Source organism: Calliopsis andreniformis, chromosome 4, assembly GCF_051401765.1.
Source record: "Calliopsis andreniformis isolate RMS-2024a chromosome 4, iyCalAndr_principal, whole genome shotgun sequence".
Classification (NCBI taxonomy): Eukaryota; Metazoa; Arthropoda; class Insecta; order Hymenoptera; family Andrenidae; genus Calliopsis; species Calliopsis andreniformis.
Genome location: NC_135065.1, coordinates 10,576,535 through 10,593,227, shown reverse-complemented (window position 1 = coordinate 10,593,227; position 16,693 = coordinate 10,576,535). Strand labels below are relative to the sequence as shown.

The window sequence follows — 16,693 nt, the reverse complement described above, 5'->3', positions numbered from 1 at the left end:
TTCCCCGAAGGGTTTGCTTTCGTTAAATGTGATTTAAATATGCAACGCGGGAATCGCGAAAATAGCTAGAGAATTTTTAAAACAATCTTAAACTCGATTAATGTGCTTTAACATCGAAGGAAAGAAAATTATCGACTGTACGTTTCTCTTTTCCAATATCAATTTTCCAACTTACAATATCAACGTTAACGAACCATCCATGTCCTGCATAACCAACAGAATTAATCGACTGGTTATTCCTACAGCATATTGATTAAATAATAACTACTCCAACGATATTCGCAGCGGCATTTCAAAAGCCTGTTTCTGTCGCGAGCAATATAGGCTGCTAATTTGCAGTGAATGCGATGTTGACCTCATATGAATGCTTTTTATTGATCAGCATAGAATTTCAATTTAAGGATATTCTTCCTTCCATTAGGAACTTGAAAAATTTATTACGAGTTTAGATTCATTTTTGGAAGGGCGGTATAAAAAATAATGACTCATTTGTATCAGCAAAGTAGTATCATATTTATATTAAATTTATATTAAATTTATTACAACCACCTTGGTTTAAACATTTCAAAAACTGCACTTTACATACAAATTGACTTTCCGCGTAACATGGAATATTGTACAACAGTACTTGTCAGATCTTAAATAACATAACAATTGTATAATTTGTTCAATTCGTGGAGAACGCCGTTGTGCTGGCCCTAAATGTATTCCTGCTCGATCGTGTCCATGGTTCTAGCGTCGCGCGTACTATTATATATACAAACCACACACAAAAAGCAAGCCCAAGAAACGAGAAAATGCCGTAGCTGTAAAGGAATGAATATTATGTAACATCGCCTTGATCACCAAAATAATCTTAACACCGATTAAAGTTTGTCTCGTACTTTGTAAGCCAGGCAATAAATATTCCTAGACTTATAGTTAGGAGAAGGCTATAATTAGCTAATGGCCGCAGACTCAGTCGTGGAGGGATACGTTCCTCGTATCCACTGGAAAACCCATGAGGCGTTCTTTTTGGCAATTTCACAATTTTCGTCGGTGGTTGAAGTATCTGTCGGCAAACGCTGCCGACGAAGCCGCGTCGATGATACAGGTTGCTTATCTCGTGTCGGTACTGCTTCGAATATAGTAGTTAGACTTCATTCGTGGTTCAAATAAATATTTCATCTGAATATTTACCTTCAAATTTATATAGCTAGAAAGTTTATACAAATTCCTAACAATGAAAGCGCATTCGTTTGTTCTCACTGGCTGTAATTCTGGATCGCCCATGTATTCAATGTATTGACACGTTTGCCTGTCTTTTTGAATTGGTACAAACACACCTGGTTTACTCGTATCTAAGCTCGAGTCCAACTAAAAAATTGATATATCAGACCTTCTGTTAGTAGACATTGTTCATTGATTTTTTACCTGTGATTCATGACGAAAAGATGTTGATAGAATACTTTCATGATATTCTTGGTCGGCTTCTATAGCTACTTGAGGAATGTCTTCTACTTTAATCTGAAAATATTACACAGATGTAGCAATATTTCACATGAAAATGAAGTATGCTGAGAGAATGCTTACCTCAAAGATTTCAATTAATTGTTGCTGTGCATTTGCTAGGTATATAGGAACTCGACGTCGTTCTTCTATACTAATATCGTCTGTAGAGTAGTCTTCGCCATTAAAGAATTCCCATATTGTTAATAACAGTCTTCTGTTCTTTCTCTTCTTTTCTAATGCATCGATCAAACTAGTCGCCGTTAGATGCGCTTGCTTGATTATGCCTAACAGACACACGACCTGGAGTTGAAACCTCAAATTAATTCTCTACTTCTACTGAAAATTAAGGGCTTCCATTACCTGTGAGATAACGGCTGTCGAGAACATAGGAACATATTGATAAGTCGGTCCTTCGAGCTCCAAAATCTGCTGTCGTACAGTTGAGGTCCACTGATTTGTAGATACTCGACTTCTACTGAAGCCGACATCGTCCATCTGACTTTCTATGTCGCATATTATTTTTGCTAAGTAAGGTTGCGCGAAGACCTGCAAAACGCAAACTCGGTAATGTATTTTCTCAAGCTTCTCAAATATTTTAATAATGTTATTCACATACTTTGGTAACTCTGAACAGCATTAATGCATTTTTCGGTGCAACAAGATCTGTCCTCATAAAACGTGGAAGTAGCTGTTGAAATATCGCTGTATACGCTAACAGATTGTTTGCAATAAAAGGTATCCATCTGTACGCGTCGTGTATTTTTCCTCTCTCTTCTTCCTCTAACTTTCTGCAAAAAAATGGAGTCTCAAATTTTGTTCTTACATTTCTTGGATTTTATACTTACCCTTCTTTGGTATATGATATACCAGGAAAATATCTCCATGGTTGAATAAAGCTTAACCATGCTTCAAGAATTAATCTAAACGAACTGTCTAAGGGCCAGTGATGTATTGCTTTTCGGAGAAATGTGTAGATTTTGCCTTGAACAGAAGGCAAAATTATCCTGTAAATAAATGCATTAGTAATACCTTTTTCATTTCAGCAATTTTTTTAGTTAATAATTTTGCATACCGTTTGAGCTCGTCCATTGCGCTTTTATCGCCAGTTGCGCTGTTTGCAAATTCATGCAAAGTTTTTATAAACGCTCGTACAAGACGTATGTGTTCTCCAGAATGAATACTATGCTATAATTGAAATCATATGTAAAGATCTGCATCTTTTATAGAATTTTTAATGACAAACTTACTCGACGCGGGACAGAAGCGGAGTACGATGTATTCAGACGCGAATTTAACGCAAATTCTTCTGTATACTCTAGCCAAAAATCAAGAAAGACTTGAACTACGGTTTCGCTTCTCCACACTTGCGGCAAACATTGTTGCTGAGGCACAGTTGTAGAATTAGGTGATCCTGGTGATAGTATCGACGTTCTCAGTAGTCGCGGCGTTTGTAGTCTGTAATAATGGCTGAATGAAATTTTTAACTAATCGTGGAATTCTCGACCAGCGCAACTTTCTTCGTGATAATATACCTTTTCGATTCTGGCGACTGCATCAATTTTCGTTGAGGCGTTTTTCGAATATATGGGCCAATTATTGGCAAAACAGGCGAATTATCTCTAGGTAAAAAATGATATAAATAACAGTGTGCTAATTGGACATAGACAGTTTCCCAGTTGACCCAAACATTTTCTTGTTGCTGCACTTGCAACCACGGATTTGTTAAGTGATATGCAAAGTGGAAGATATAATATTCAAAGGGATATGTACAAATGTTAAGGACAGATCATAGAAATTTTTCTGAAAATATTCTCCTGTAAAACTGAAATAAGAAAAAAGGATACTCATTGTTAGGGCAGATACAGCACGTGTACCTTGATCTTCCCTAATTTTATCTAGATAAAATGGTGGTATCACACCTTCCTCCAGCATTAAGCGGATTTTTACCTGAAAAGAAAGATGATCATGATTATTAGCTTTTGTATTATAGGGAATTACCATTAATATAAAGTTACTTACTGGCAAATATGACACTGGGAAAGTATATTTTAAATAACAATCTGGCAATAGCTTATAACACAGAGAAAAGACTGGTCCTTGTGGATTAAGGAAGTTACAAAGTGTTTCATATTCCTGTGGGTGCTTCTTAAAGGTGATGCAATGTAAACCCCAGCCAATGTTGTCTGTTATCCCGAATAATGAATCAATCAGTATAGGAAACACATGCTGTAATTCTGTTGTGCTGGATTCATCTATCAACATTGCTATTTCCTTGCATCGTTGCACCAGAGGCATGCTCAGATACCTCTGCAGTTTGATCTGCATATGCATATCCAAAAAATGGTCAAATGAATACATTATATTATGTAAAGTAGACACTGTTTACTAATGTCAATTTATAAAGTTACATAAAACTATGATACAAAATGACATTCTACATGTGTGCACAAACATAGTTTATTAGTTATTTGTACATGTAAATATAGTAATCGTATATTTCATCATTACAATTTTATTTACAATACAAAATACACTTAATGTACATTATTACGAGATAATGGAAAATGCAACATATATGGTATTTAATATATTGATTCGCAGAATATAATACAGCTTTCAGATAACGAGCAAAATATATTAATCTGACCAAAGAGTTACTGCGTCACCGCACTTTAAATAAGCCGGTGAAAATGTTTTGAGGTTAGGTGTAGAGGTTATGTTCTCTTAACGTCTTTTAAATTCATTCTATTTAATAGCAAAAACAATGTGCAGTACCGTAGCAACGTCTGTGGATGCAGCCATTATTGTGTCTGTTCGTTTCTGCACAAATTGTTAGAAATAACATTTAAACAACATTTACTCGTTAACTGCAACTAGTTCGCGCCACACAGATTATTTGAGTAACCGAATCGAACACAATGTCGTCCATCCTGTAAAAAGTCCCTATATTTTCAAATCAAAATTCTCTAAATTCCTACTTCGTTCAATTATATAAATTTTTAATTATGTTCTTCACGCCAGAAAATTCGGAATTAACTTAGCTCTTCTTTATATAAAATCAAATTTATTTACACTCCCAATAAAATGTTCTGAGTATTCAATTAACACTTCGCCACTTCATTTGCATGATGATTCATTGAACGTTCACACAATTGCGTTGTAAATTTTGTTATCACCTAATGATTAGCAATACAACATCGAGCAATTGCAAAAACAGATAGCTTATTGCTTCTTACGAGTATAAATTCCTGGCTTGTATGTCGGCAAAAATGGTACATAGTAGGTCCATTTCCATCTGTAAAAAGGGTAATCAGTAAAAAGGGGCAATGACGTGGGAAAGAATATTTTTAAATATTTTGCTACCTTCTCAAAACATTCATTCCAAATGGAAAATCGAATGTATTAGGCACATATTCTCCTTGGTCTTCTTTTTCATCTGTTGTAGTATTTAATTCCATTTCATTCGCCCAAGCGATGAGACCTCGTTCTTCAGGGGTACCTTAATTTTTAATAAAAAATATTATTATTGGCACAAGTTAAAAAATACTACAAAATAGTGTTTACCTGGTATGATATTGTCTAACAAACATCCCACGACACCTCCAATTAGAATAGTAGTGCTAAGTAACACAGTGATTACACCGTCTGCTATTTCATTTCCAGTCTGGATCACATCCGAATGTTTAATCATCCACTTCGACAAAACCTGAAGAAAATACCGAAAACGTCGTCTTACGATTATATTACAAAAAGAAGAAAGTAAAAAGACTGATCTCACCATTGGGAAGAAGACAGAGAATCCAAGGATATAGAGGTTCCTCGCGGAATTTAAATCTACATATTGCAATGCTGAGAGGCCTAAGAAGAAAACCATCAGTATTTTTTAATTATTAAAAGAAAAAGGAAATGATCGTGTTTATTATACCAAAGGCACAGATCATGCCGAACATCACGCAGAATATTCCTCCGACTATTGGCTCCGGAATAATAATGAAAACTGCTCCAAATTTACTAATCAGTCCCTGCAGAATCATTAGGCCACAGGCCCACTGGATGACCCTGCGACTGCCCACCTTCGTGACGCCTGTAAGTTTAGAAGAGCAGTCAAACTTCGATTCCTCTTTTTTAAAAATAGAAGAACATCAAAATACCATAAAAAACACTCACCTATAGTTCCAACATTCTCTCCAAAAGTATTTGTCCCATTCCCACTGCCCCAAAGACCAGCGAGCATGGTACCAAGACCCTCCATACCGATTCCTCGATTAATTGCGTGAACTGGAGGCGGGGGAGCGCCTAAAAATTCAATCACGCTGATTACCACCCTCTAATTACGTATCACATTCAGGAACAAGGCTCTCTAATTATATTGAAGAGCATCGTCACGAGTTTCTGGCACCACGTACCGCACATCCTGGACGTGGTGGGATAATAGCTGATAGATTCTACTGTACACGCCAACACTCCAGCTAGCATACCAAGTACACCCGACAGTGTCACTGTTGGCACACCCCATTGGCCAGGGTAAGGTACTCTGAACCATGGGGACTGGTTGATAATTTTCAGTTTGCTGTCTGACCTCGCTGGGTGACCAACTGGCAGAACATCAGTCACTGTTAAGATCGTGCAGATTATCCACATGACTATTATTGTCAGTAGTACCTGAGGAGAAAAGATAGATCAATTATTAGTTTCGATATTAGGAACACAGAGAACAAAATTCTGGGTAGATAGATTTCTTACTGGGAACAGTTTGAACAGTTCAAACCACGTGACTTGAATCCCTTGGCCCTTGCGATACGTTAGAATAGGAAAGGGTACGTTGACCAATATTTGAGAGTACATTGTTAACATTAGAATCGTTCTAGGAAAATAATAAAATATTTTGTCTTGATTTTTTCTTCTTTTATTTCGAAAATATGAACTTACCCTGCTGCGATGCCCCAGTGTTGCGATGCAGCGTCAGCAGCGTTCTCGAAGAGAGACAATCCAACTAGAGAGACTGTGGGTACGATCGTCAGTGGAGTTATGAATTTTAATAAATAACCAATGATACCTGCAGGGTAGAATGTATGTACATTAATACACGGTCGATTTAGGTTCACTATTTTTACTAATAGTGTTAGTAAAGTGTTGTTACAGACCCCCGAACCCTATGACTACTTGGAACAATGCAGAGACAGCGATAGCGCCAGAAAGTTCCCTCATTCTGATTTGCCAGAGTTCGGTGCGATTCTCAGCAGACATTTCATTCAGAATTTCAGGTGGAGGACACTTCCATTGCGGCAAATTTAATATCGCCAGAGTTGGGACTAAAAACGAGATGGTACCCCCCTGCACCAGAGGCAATCTGAGGCACACATTAAAGCAGAAAGCGAATATTAAAGATTCAGTTGCAGGATTGCATTTAACTAGACCATAAATTGCAGAAAATACTGCTTCTATTCATTTCCAGTCGTAAAATTTGAAATGAAATCGTATGGATATCTTTTCGTAGAAGCTACCAGAAATCGATAATCATAAATCTTGCTAAACGAGAGTGTGACCTTATATGGTAATAAAATTGTAAAAGTTAGCGTTAGAATGGAATGCAGATACGGTGATTATATGTGTCGAGAAAGCACTGTTGTAGTCTTCTTCGTAAAAGTGATTTATTTTTAGAGTCGCTGATAGCTCGGTAATTTATTGCAGATAATACTACACCAATTATTTTTTAGATCTCGATGATTAACAAGCGCCTCACGAGTCAGATTTTCGATCTATGATTTACCTGTCTGTTTCAGACAGAGGCTTTCGCTGCAGACGTTTATATCAGATTAATTAAAAGATACGATTTCATCTTCAGCAAATATTTCCATATAATTAAATGTATTACAGCATTTCGTTATTGCATCTGGCGCTTTCATAACAGCTGGAGCACAATTAAACCAATGTCTACTAAACGTTGAGTATCAATTTAATGAGCTAAAACGATTCCCAGCGATTCCATCGCAACGAGTTAAACAGGTCTCGAAAACCAGAGGAAACTGGCGCAAAAAGGTTGATTTATCGATACAAGTGACCACAAAATACGTTGCATTAGAACAATTTTCTGGTCTCGCAGTTTTATCGCTCCAATACCTGCATCCTATAATAGTTTGGACCAAGGTTACAAGTCCTGTGACGAATATCATGGTAGAAATTATGTAACTCCTCGCTGGATCGTCTTCTGCCATACACAAAGCTGGCGTCAGGATGAAAGGAATCGAGACGATGGCTCCAATCATGGTCAAATAATGCTGAAAACAAACGTGCCATTTCGTAGCTTTTTTAATAGAAGATAATTCGACGAATGACGACAGTAAAGAAGCTATGAAAGGATTAACCGCCGAATGATTACAGTAATCTCGATTGCTCGTGAGTCTTAGGAAAACATAATCGCGTATCTTATCAAGGTAAACGATGGGAATCTCTTAAACCACGTGCATTCTCATGAATATGTTTATTCTGTTAGCGCATATTTCTAATTCCCTTGGGAAGCTCTTAGATAAAATGAGGTACTTGCTGGATTATAGATATCTTTCCAGAAACTACAAACAATCGCTTGGTGTATCAGTCTCTATAAAGTAATATTCCACGATACAAAAAACAAATTTGAAGTACCTGAAGGGCCATGAATAAGCACAGATACCATGGCGGAACATCATCGATGCCATAGGTGAGATCGGTGTTCCTCTTCTTGGTAATGTTACCATTTTCTTTAGAACTTGGTAACGTGAACGTCGCATCTTCCTGGTCCTAGACAAGAAAATGCACTTTGTCATTTCATCTTATATACGAAGAAATTTAGTACCTCCAGCTTTCGCTACTCTTAATAAAGTACTTCAATTTTAAGTATCTCAACCATGATAATTGTTTAAAGAAAAATCGACTACAATTTGAGCCAGTGGAACTCGAATGGGTAGGCGTGGAAAGAAGGAAAAAGGAGTTTAGTATCCTAGCACGACAGTATTTGTTATTATAATAAGAAACCTGGTTACGCAATTATGTAGGAGAGATAATTGTATCACCTAGCTCGTTATGCTGAAATTACGCTGCGATATTAAGAAACATAATTAAAGGAGCCTCGCCAGACAATCTAAATCAATTTTTTTGTGTGCATGAGTCATCCCCTTTCACTGTGTTCCTCGATCAGTGGAAAATTTATTGGTTCTTAGATCGTTTGAGGTATTCATTCGTTACGATTATCTATAAATCACGGTGTCAATTTTTCTTCCTTTTTGCGACGAAAGATTGAGGTGCAAAGCGTGCAATTTACATGAAGCTTGTTATCATCGCGGGATCTATCGCCTAGTGTCGATGGAATAGAACGTATCTCACAGCTACGTGTATTTAATTACTGTAGATTTATCATGTGCACAGTATAGTCAATTCTCCTTCTCCTAATGTTCCGGCTATGATCTAAATACATATACATATAACATCAACGCTGTCCTTCTCAAGATCGTGAACATTGAAGTTTATGGTCATGTTTACTCCCTGACGCGTCAATGTTCTCCAAGCCTTTCTTCAAAGCTTAAGATTCCTTCATTTTTGGGGAAGGATTAGGGATTATACTATTTTTCAATATGTAACAACTTCACTAAATTATTTTTCATAGGATATTATAGTACAGGGTTCGCCAGATTTTTTGATGCCAATGTGATAAGTTAGTGAAAGAGTAAATTAGTGAGTTAATAAATTAATAAATTATCGTCTGTTCTATTACGGTCCCATCAGGAATCTTCTCAATTACTTACCAGCTCTGTCATCTGTATCCCGTTCTCAGGCATTCTGCAGCTGCACTTTTACTATTTTTTCACTCAAAGAAGGGGCCACTTTTTTTCCTCCTCAGTTCAAAGGGTTCGAAGAAGATCTTCTCTCGAACGACATTAAAAATCTCAGAGGATTCTCCGGAAACCGCAGAATATTCTCGCGGAAGTTGCCTCTGCGCTACGAGCTGATCGAGCATCCACTTTAAACCGTTGTTTGCGGCAAACTGTGTTAATAGACACGATCGCTCCTTAATTTATCGCCAAATGCCCAGTTAGAAGTGAGCGATTCGCTCGGTGCTACTTCGATTTTGTCAACGACGCAGTATCCAAGGAACAGTAGCAGTCGTAATTAAAGCAAGTGAATTGGCGATGATGAAGAGTGATAGTTTGTCTGCCCTCAGTTTACTGTAATGAATTTTTTTGCTATATTTTTATCATTATTGATTAAAAATTGTAGAACACTTGAGGAAAGCTATTGGTTGGTAACAGTAGGGATAGTGTTTGTTATAGCTCATCGAATTGCAATTCACTGTGCGATTGGGGGAGAGTAGATTATAAAATTAAATCTTTTATGAGCGCACGTGTCTATCAAGTGCCAAGGTATTCCTCACGTATATGATGCTTGATTGATAAAAATAATATTATCTATAGTTTAGAGATTTGAAACGAAAATATTGAATAGGGCTCTGGCCCTATTACGCAGCTATTGTGGATACAATCTTTTGGAATTTATAGATGTTTGATAAGGCTTTTAAACATTCAAAGTTCTAAAATCTTCACTTCTTCAATTTCTGAGTTCAGTGTGTAGGTTCTAGAATGTTTTAAATTAGACATATTATTCACAAACTCTAAAACTAGAAAAAGAGGGAATATTCATTTTTAACTTAATTTAAAAATTTGCGCAAACAGCTGTATCAACAATTCAAATTGTCTACAAACTCCGCTGGCGGCGCTGGCGTATGGCTTCATGTAACCTCGATATTTATATAGTCAAAGCTGTGTACCATAACCTCTCGCGTTATTTCTTCATTGTATATCGTAAATAGTAACACAGATTATTGGTGCTTTGTTAGTTCTGCCGTTTCTCATTGAACTGTAAGGAAGCATAAAACAATATTTGAGAAAAATGGATGAATCGCTGGAGCCCATGGACGTGGAAATGGATTCATTTGAGGATGACAGTAAAGCTGTTGATTCTAGTGAAACGAACGTGAAAACGTTCAACTCGCACGGTGTGCAAGGAGCAGAGGTAAAAGGAGAATATAAAAATCATTTTCGTTTTCGTATTTCAGTCACATTTGGAACTGTATACAATTTTTTCTTTTAACCTCTCCTCTCTGAATTTTGCAATGCTATATGCAAAGCTGCTTAGGTCTCTATTTTAGCGAAATGAATTCCAATGAAAGAGCAATCTTGAACCAAATGTGCTCGTTATTATAGAAATAATATTTAACACAAGATATTTGTTTTCTGAGGATAGATACAGGTAGATAGCCGGTATGAGAATCGTGGTGGTACATTTACGACTGGCATAGACATATTTAGCAAAGAAGAGAAATTGAAAATGGAAGAAAGAGCTAAGCGTTTTGGATTGACAGACAAGATAAAGAATAATTTGTCAAATCCAGAACAAGATCTGTATTCTAGGTGAACTTTCTAATATATATTAGCTTGGTGGACAATGTGTAATTTGATAACCATGGTATAGCATAAGTTGTCTTAATTTTTAGTATGGGTATTGTAGAAGACAGTGAAAATACAAAAAATATCAGATTGAATGTAATACATATGAGAGGAACAGAGGAAATGAGCACTAAAGATGTCTTCAAGTATTTTGAGGACTATGCTCCAGCATCCATTGAATGGATTAATGATGTCTCATGTGAGAATAATTTATAAATTTTGAAGCTTTTTTCTTTGTAATCTTCAACTATACTCCAATATAGTAATATGTAATGTATTATAGGCAATGTGGTTTGGTTAGACAATTTGTCTGCAGCTAGAGCAATGATAGGGCTGTCAAAAAGAATTGTTGGATTGGAGAAATCAAGTCATAAAAGTACAAAGTTGCATGAGGATAATCCTGATGAAGAAAACAATATAGCCACTGAAGAATGTACCATAGACATGGAGGATGACAATGAAAGTACAAACATAGAAAAAGATACATCACAAGGAGACTTCATAAGCATCAAAGATATTAATTGTCCATTACCTCCTGGTATGTGGAGGAAAGGTATAGATTATCCTAAATCTAAAGCAATATTTCTTAGATTTGCTACTAGGGCTGACAAGAAACAACCAAACGCAGAAAAAATGAGCGAATATTACAAAAAATACGGGAACCCCAATTTTGGAGGTAATGTTGTACACTAAAAAATATATTCTCCTTTTTTAAAATTAAGTAATCTAAATGAATATCTTCGCCTGTAGGTATTAAAGGTATTTTAACCGAGTCTCGAAAACGAATGTACAAACAAATCAAACAGACTAAAAGGAGATTCAAAGAAGATATGCAAGAAGATATCAAAGATAAAAGACGCATGAAAAATCCATGGGGAGCGTTATCTGAAAGTTGGGGTCTCAACGACGCTATGGAAGACGAGTTTAGCGTGAAAAACGATCCTAAAGATCAGGGTCGTAGCGTGAAAGAAAGATTGGGTATAAGGAATCCTCCAAAGGAGCCAGTACTCGTTGCAAACGAGCGGAGTAATTCGAGCAGCGATAGTGAGGATGAATGGTGCAAAAAGAGTAAAGTGTTGAGAATGCGAATGCATGCAGACGACGAGGAGGAAAAGATACACAAACGACGCGCGAAACTTCGGCAGCAAGTTAGTTAACTATCGAACAGCAGAAGTTTTATTTATAGAAGGAACTTATTTAGACATAGTCCATTTATTTTCAGACGATGATACCTAGTTTAAGTAGAAGCAACGATCTGCGATCAAGACTCGGCAAATCTAGGAAAGGAACACAGTTCCGTGATCCGATCCAAGTAGTCGTAACGAACACGAATGCGACGAAGCCAAATTCGTTGAAACTCAATGATTCAGAGGTACTTATTGATTCACTGAAACTTGTTTTCATTTATTTATAAATTATGAAACAAGCACAAATACATTTTTCATCGTGTAGGAGGAAGATGGAGAGATTGTAGAGGAAGATGAGAGTCAGGAAAAAGAGGAAGGTGAATGGCAGGGATCTGAGGAAGAAGTACAGGAAGAAGAGGAAGAGGAAGAGGATGAAGATTACAGCGACGAGGATAAGGATAGACCAGCGAAGGAAGTTCAAGGACCTAAAGGCAGCGTTATAAAAGTAGTTCAACATAAACCTCGCCTTGCTTCCACAGTATGGGCCAGACTGAACAATGTAAAAAGCGAAGTTACTGATAATTCTGACAAAGACAGGTAATAATTTAAATGAATTCATAATCTTTTTGTATGGATAGCGTTTTATATCATGGTATGTTTTAAAGGCAACCGAGAGTTCGAGATTTGAGGAGTACTTTGAAAGGAGGTGATCTTCGTTCTCGTATTGGCAACCACACAAGAGGGCGCTCTCCTTTAAGGATAGAAGTGAAAAATGATAAATATACGGAGGGAAGTGAAACAGAATAATTGTTAATTAGTTAATATAAATCGTATAGAAATGTAAAATCCAATGGTATATTTTAGTGAAGAGAACAGTGTGGTGCAGAAGTTTTATAATTGGGTGTATAAAAATGTAAAATGTGCGCTCATTACACCGAACTAACACTTTATTTAATTTTCATAACAGGCATCTCAATATTAGATGTGCATTTCAAATGCTAATAATGTTCATCATTTTTACAGACTAAGTATCATCTTTCTGCTTTAAAAGTAATCCGAAATATTAGCCAGCGGGTAATGAGTGCTTCCTGGAATGTATATAAATATTTGGTACAGATGATAAGAAAAATCGAATTCTTATTAGAGTATTGAATATAAAAAAAAAAGATTATTTTTAAATATTCGTTTGTGCGACAAGAATTCATTATTGGAATAGACGCTTCGGCCAGGTAAAGGAATATTTTCAGATACTTAATTATTAATAAAAGAATGCGAGAAATTATGCAAACGAATATTTAAGTAATTATACAGTAAAACAATATAATAATTTTGAATTGTACATTTCTTTTGAAAGTTTTCAATGGAGAAACCTATCAAGGCAAACAAGAGCTCTAAAATACTCAATACAATTGTAAATAAAAATAAACTTGTACGTGATTTATACCATACGTACAAAGCATTTAGAATATATATTTTCTTTATATATTTTGCAAGTGAAATGTTTCGAGATCTGTGATTTCTTAGAAATGTATCTTAAAAAGAAAGATGTGTCGAATAAGAGTAGTTTACTGACCTTTCGACTTTAATTAAAAAACTGAAATTTTTTCTGAGAAAACATTTTTATCGACGCTCTATTTAAATTGAGAAAATAGGGATAAGAATAATTGTGACATCGATTCCGAATAATTGACCAATAAAGCCGCTTTTATATTAGCACAATAATACTTGGAATAGTCATTTAAAATACAGTAATTGATAATTATGATTTTAATACTTATATATATATATGTATAATATATATTCATCATTTTACACGAATAACAATTATTCGGAGAAATGGTTGAAGTAATTTAAAAAAAGGATCTTTTTCGCCGAAGAACACAGTGGATTATCAGAATATTATTCTTTAGCCGCATTCATAGAAATATACAATGTTATTTTAATTTATTCCCCTATTATTCATTACTTATAACAAAAAATCTTTACTATTGCGTTTTACTTGAAAGTGCATAAAAATGATTAGTATAATGTGTCAATTCAAAAATAACAGTATTGAATTTTATGAATGCAGCTGGAGGCACGAGAAAATTTAATGCATTAACAAACGAGATACGATATTTTTGATACCATTGAGCGATCAAACATCTGTATATGATACATGTGCTTTAGTTAAAATTACCTATTATCTACGTTCTTTAATTGTGATTCAACTCTCTATTTCTGTATCTATATCTTTATATGCATTATTAATTATAAGTTTACTTTATTCGCTAACTAATATTCTTTTTATTTCAGAATCAGAAATATCAATCTCGTTTGCTAAAAGGCAATCGTGCAAGGTATCGAGAATCTTTCATCTGTTTTACATAAAAACCATTAATGCATCATCACTTTTCTTTGCTTTGTAACGCATCGATTGTTAAACGTGTTTTACCATTTGCCTTTTCTCGCTCCCTTTATTTTTTTTTGTTCTTTTTGTTTTATCATAAATGACGTATAACATTGAAAATTCATAGACGAAATATTCTTTCAATATTCGGATATATATATATATATAAGATATGAATCGGCAACAACAACAAATACACGTAACGTTAAGTATATTAGGCCTGATGATATTGATAATATTTCTATCAACGTATGTTATTAAATACTATAATCTATCATTTCTCGCATGTGCTATTTTCTTCGCGATAATGGTGTTCCAATGTGATTCTTTGACCATAATCTATTTTCCAAGTGAAGAATGTAGAAGAATGTTAATTAAAGACCAAGATATGGAGAAATTTTATTATAACTCATATTTATATTTGACGCTTAAAAAAGAACAAACAGTTTCAGTTCAATGACATTACATTTTTTTTTAAATATTTTAATAACATTCTGATAATGCTTTCACATCACTTAAATCTATGGAAAAATAAAGATTTGTGTTTGTTGAACTACTCTTATGTTGATCAGTGTTACATGACAAATCTGAGAACTGGCAAATTGAATACGATTCTTAATATCATGAGTCCATTTCAATGCTACTTTTAAGTTTATATATTATTATGGTAGCCCCGTTCCAGCGTGAAAGGCAATTTGGAACACCGATATCGTGAGTCAGCCGATCGGTTCGCAATAATTTCTCCGCTGTGAAAAATTATTCGACAAACATTTCGTAGTGCTAGTTCACTTCGTTAAAAATTCGAGGCTTTTAGATTAACGTTTCAAATACATATATAGAATGCATATATTTTCACGAAAGTCTGACACATAGCCACTTGACACACAAAAAGATTCAAATATTTTAAATATTATTCACTTGTCGAAAAACAATTTTTATCATAGATAATTCGAGATTATTATAAGCTCTCACGAAATAGTTACCAAGACGAAATCGAAAGGATACAAGGAAGAAAGAATTCCCTCTAGTAAATTTTGCAAGATTCAAATTATTGCTTCCTGTATAAATAAAATGATAATGTTAGTGAACCAAACTCCAGTTCTTTTTACTTTTATATCGATTGTGATTGCAGATTCTGTCAGCCCTTATTACATTTACCCGTATCATTGATAGAAATCGATATCTCCCTTTTCAAAGTGTATTGCACGACTATATCTTAATTGGAGGAAAATATAGTATAAAGATTATTAACAAGAATTGTAACCCGTGCTTCTCACAGTTCTTACACGCTGAGTTTTAGATACTTTCTTCCTGTATTCCATTGTAAGCGGATTCGTGTTTGATATGCGTGAAGATATTGAAAATTTGATTGATTTGTGACACTCTTAAATAAATCAACTATACACATAATCTCAATACTACAGCAGAAACACTTAAATTCCATTCTATAGTTTTTAAATACAAAATCAAAGATCGTAATCTCAATAAATTTTCAGTATCTTCAAGCAAACGTGTGTTATTGAGGCATTTCACATGAAGAATCGAATGAGATGGCATACATTATTTCGTCGTGCAAGTGTCCTCTTTGACTGCTATTGCCGAATATTATTCGCAAAGTGTTTATCCACGTAATCGGTCGATTACTAATTTCTATGAGTGAAGTCACCGTCTAAAAATCCAGGTGACGTCAACGGTACAGTTATAATCACAAGGACACGAAGTGTGTATAAAAAGACACGTGTCAGATCCTGGAATTCATGTACGTTTTCCACTTACTCTTTTCTGAAAAAATTACGAAACTTAAGCACTTAATTTAAAAGAGGAAAACTTAAAAAATATTATTAAATTATCTATTAAAACTTTTGAGAGCTCCAGTCATAAACAGCGACAAGGCTGAATCGATAATTCGATATCCCTCAAGGGCTCTGTAACGCAAAATAAGTGTAACGATATCGAAGAGGACACTTGCGTAGGCAAAATAAAATGTATTCTCTTCTTCCTTCTCTTGAAAATGTTCCTCTTGAGTCTCTGTCGTGATCTCCAGAAAACTATGACGTCTCGATTGAAATATAAATATCATACACTAATCGATGTGTTTATCGAGAAACATTTTATTGGGTGTATCGAAGAATGTGAGATCTGATATTTTGGGGGAGGCAAAGTATTTCACACTGAATTTTTTCCCTTTTTTTGACGCTCCTTTTATGCTC

General features: G+C 35.1%; 3 protein-coding genes across 5 annotated transcripts; 1 reads left to right on the top strand and 2 right to left on the bottom strand.

Moving 5' to 3' along the window:
* Positions 1 to 494: 494 nt before the first annotated feature.
* Positions 495 to 3,966, bottom strand: LOC143178477 (sphingomyelin phosphodiesterase 4). The gene is made up of 13 exons (XM_076377181.1): positions 3,511 to 3,966; positions 3,336 to 3,438; positions 3,024 to 3,255; positions 2,739 to 2,958; positions 2,564 to 2,676; positions 2,337 to 2,495; positions 2,108 to 2,279; positions 1,852 to 2,037; positions 1,573 to 1,791; positions 1,414 to 1,506; positions 1,180 to 1,356; positions 885 to 1,114; positions 495 to 806 (listed from the first exon to the last, which is right to left on the bottom strand). The coding sequence occupies exons 1-13, from the start codon at positions 3,847 to 3,849 to the stop codon at positions 668 to 670; spliced, it is 2,382 nt and encodes a 793-aa protein (XP_076233296.1). The 5' UTR covers positions 3,850 to 3,966; the 3' UTR covers positions 495 to 667.
* On the bottom strand, positions 3,931 to 9,750 carry LOC143178481 (solute carrier family 23 member 1). Its single transcript, XM_076377186.1, has 13 exons — positions 9,270 to 9,750; positions 8,134 to 8,268; positions 7,612 to 7,769; positions 6,636 to 6,841; positions 6,421 to 6,547; positions 6,235 to 6,355; positions 5,898 to 6,153; positions 5,659 to 5,787; positions 5,417 to 5,575; positions 5,270 to 5,349; positions 5,056 to 5,197; positions 4,855 to 4,990; positions 3,931 to 4,786 (listed from the first exon to the last, which is right to left on the bottom strand). Exons 1-13 carry the CDS (start codon positions 9,300 to 9,302, stop codon positions 4,714 to 4,716), a joined length of 1,755 nt encoding a protein of 584 aa, XP_076233301.1. The 5' UTR covers positions 9,303 to 9,750; the 3' UTR covers positions 3,931 to 4,713.
* LOC143178478 (uncharacterized) lies at positions 9,526 to 13,825 on the top strand. Of its 3 annotated transcripts, XM_076377183.1 has the most exons (9): positions 9,526 to 9,691; positions 10,358 to 10,533; positions 10,765 to 10,931; positions 11,015 to 11,166; positions 11,251 to 11,643; positions 11,718 to 12,115; positions 12,175 to 12,339; positions 12,420 to 12,691; positions 12,760 to 12,901. In XM_076377183.1, exons 2-9 carry the CDS (start codon positions 10,411 to 10,413, stop codon positions 12,899 to 12,901), a joined length of 1,812 nt encoding a protein of 603 aa, XP_076233298.1. In that variant the 5' UTR covers positions 9,526 to 9,691; positions 10,358 to 10,410. The 3 variants fall into 3 exon arrangements, with proteins under 3 accessions (XP_076233298.1, XP_076233299.1, XP_076233297.1); XM_076377184.1 differs by lacking the exon at positions 9,526 to 9,691 and having other exon boundaries at positions 10,301 to 10,533; positions 12,190 to 12,339; positions 12,760 to 13,825; XM_076377182.1 differs by lacking the exon at positions 9,526 to 9,691 and having other exon boundaries at positions 10,301 to 10,533.
* The last annotated feature ends 2,868 nt before the right edge of the window (positions 13,826 to 16,693 follow it).

Excerpts from the sequence above, each read along its gene's own strand:
- LOC143178478 (XM_076377183.1), top strand. The coding sequence starts at position 10,411 with ATGGATGAATCGCTGGAGCCCATGGACGTGGAAATGGATTCATTTGAG. Across the intron at positions 12,116-12,174 it reads GCGCGAAACTTCGGCAGCAA|TCCATTTATTTTCAGACGAT; the intron begins GTTAGTTAACTA and ends ATTTAGACATAG. Across the intron at positions 12,692-12,759 it reads GATAATTCTGACAAAGACAG|GCAACCGAGAGTTCGAGATT; the intron begins GTAATAATTTAA and ends TATGTTTTAAAG.
- LOC143178481 (XM_076377186.1), bottom strand. The coding sequence starts at position 9,302 with ATGCCTGAGAACGGGATACAGATGACAGAGCTG. Across the intron at positions 6,842-7,611 it reads CAAACTATTATAGGATGCAG|ATTGCCTCTGGTGCAGGGGG; the intron begins GTATTGGAGCGA and ends TGTGTGCCTCAG. Across the intron at positions 5,198-5,269 it reads TCTCTGTCTTCTTCCCAATG|GTTTTGTCGAAGTGGATGAT; the intron begins GTGAGATCAGTC and ends TATTTTCTTCAG.
- LOC143178477 (XM_076377181.1), bottom strand. The coding sequence starts at position 3,849 with ATGTATTCATTTGACCATTTTTTGGATATGCATATGCAGATCAAACTG. Across the intron at positions 2,959-3,023 it reads CAGTCGCCAGAATCGAAAAG|CCATTATTACAGACTACAAA; the intron begins GTATATTATCAC and ends AATTTCATTCAG. Across the intron at positions 2,677-2,738 it reads CCGCTTCTGTCCCGCGTCGA|CATAGTATTCATTCTGGAGA; the intron begins GTAAGTTTGTCA and ends TTTCAATTATAG.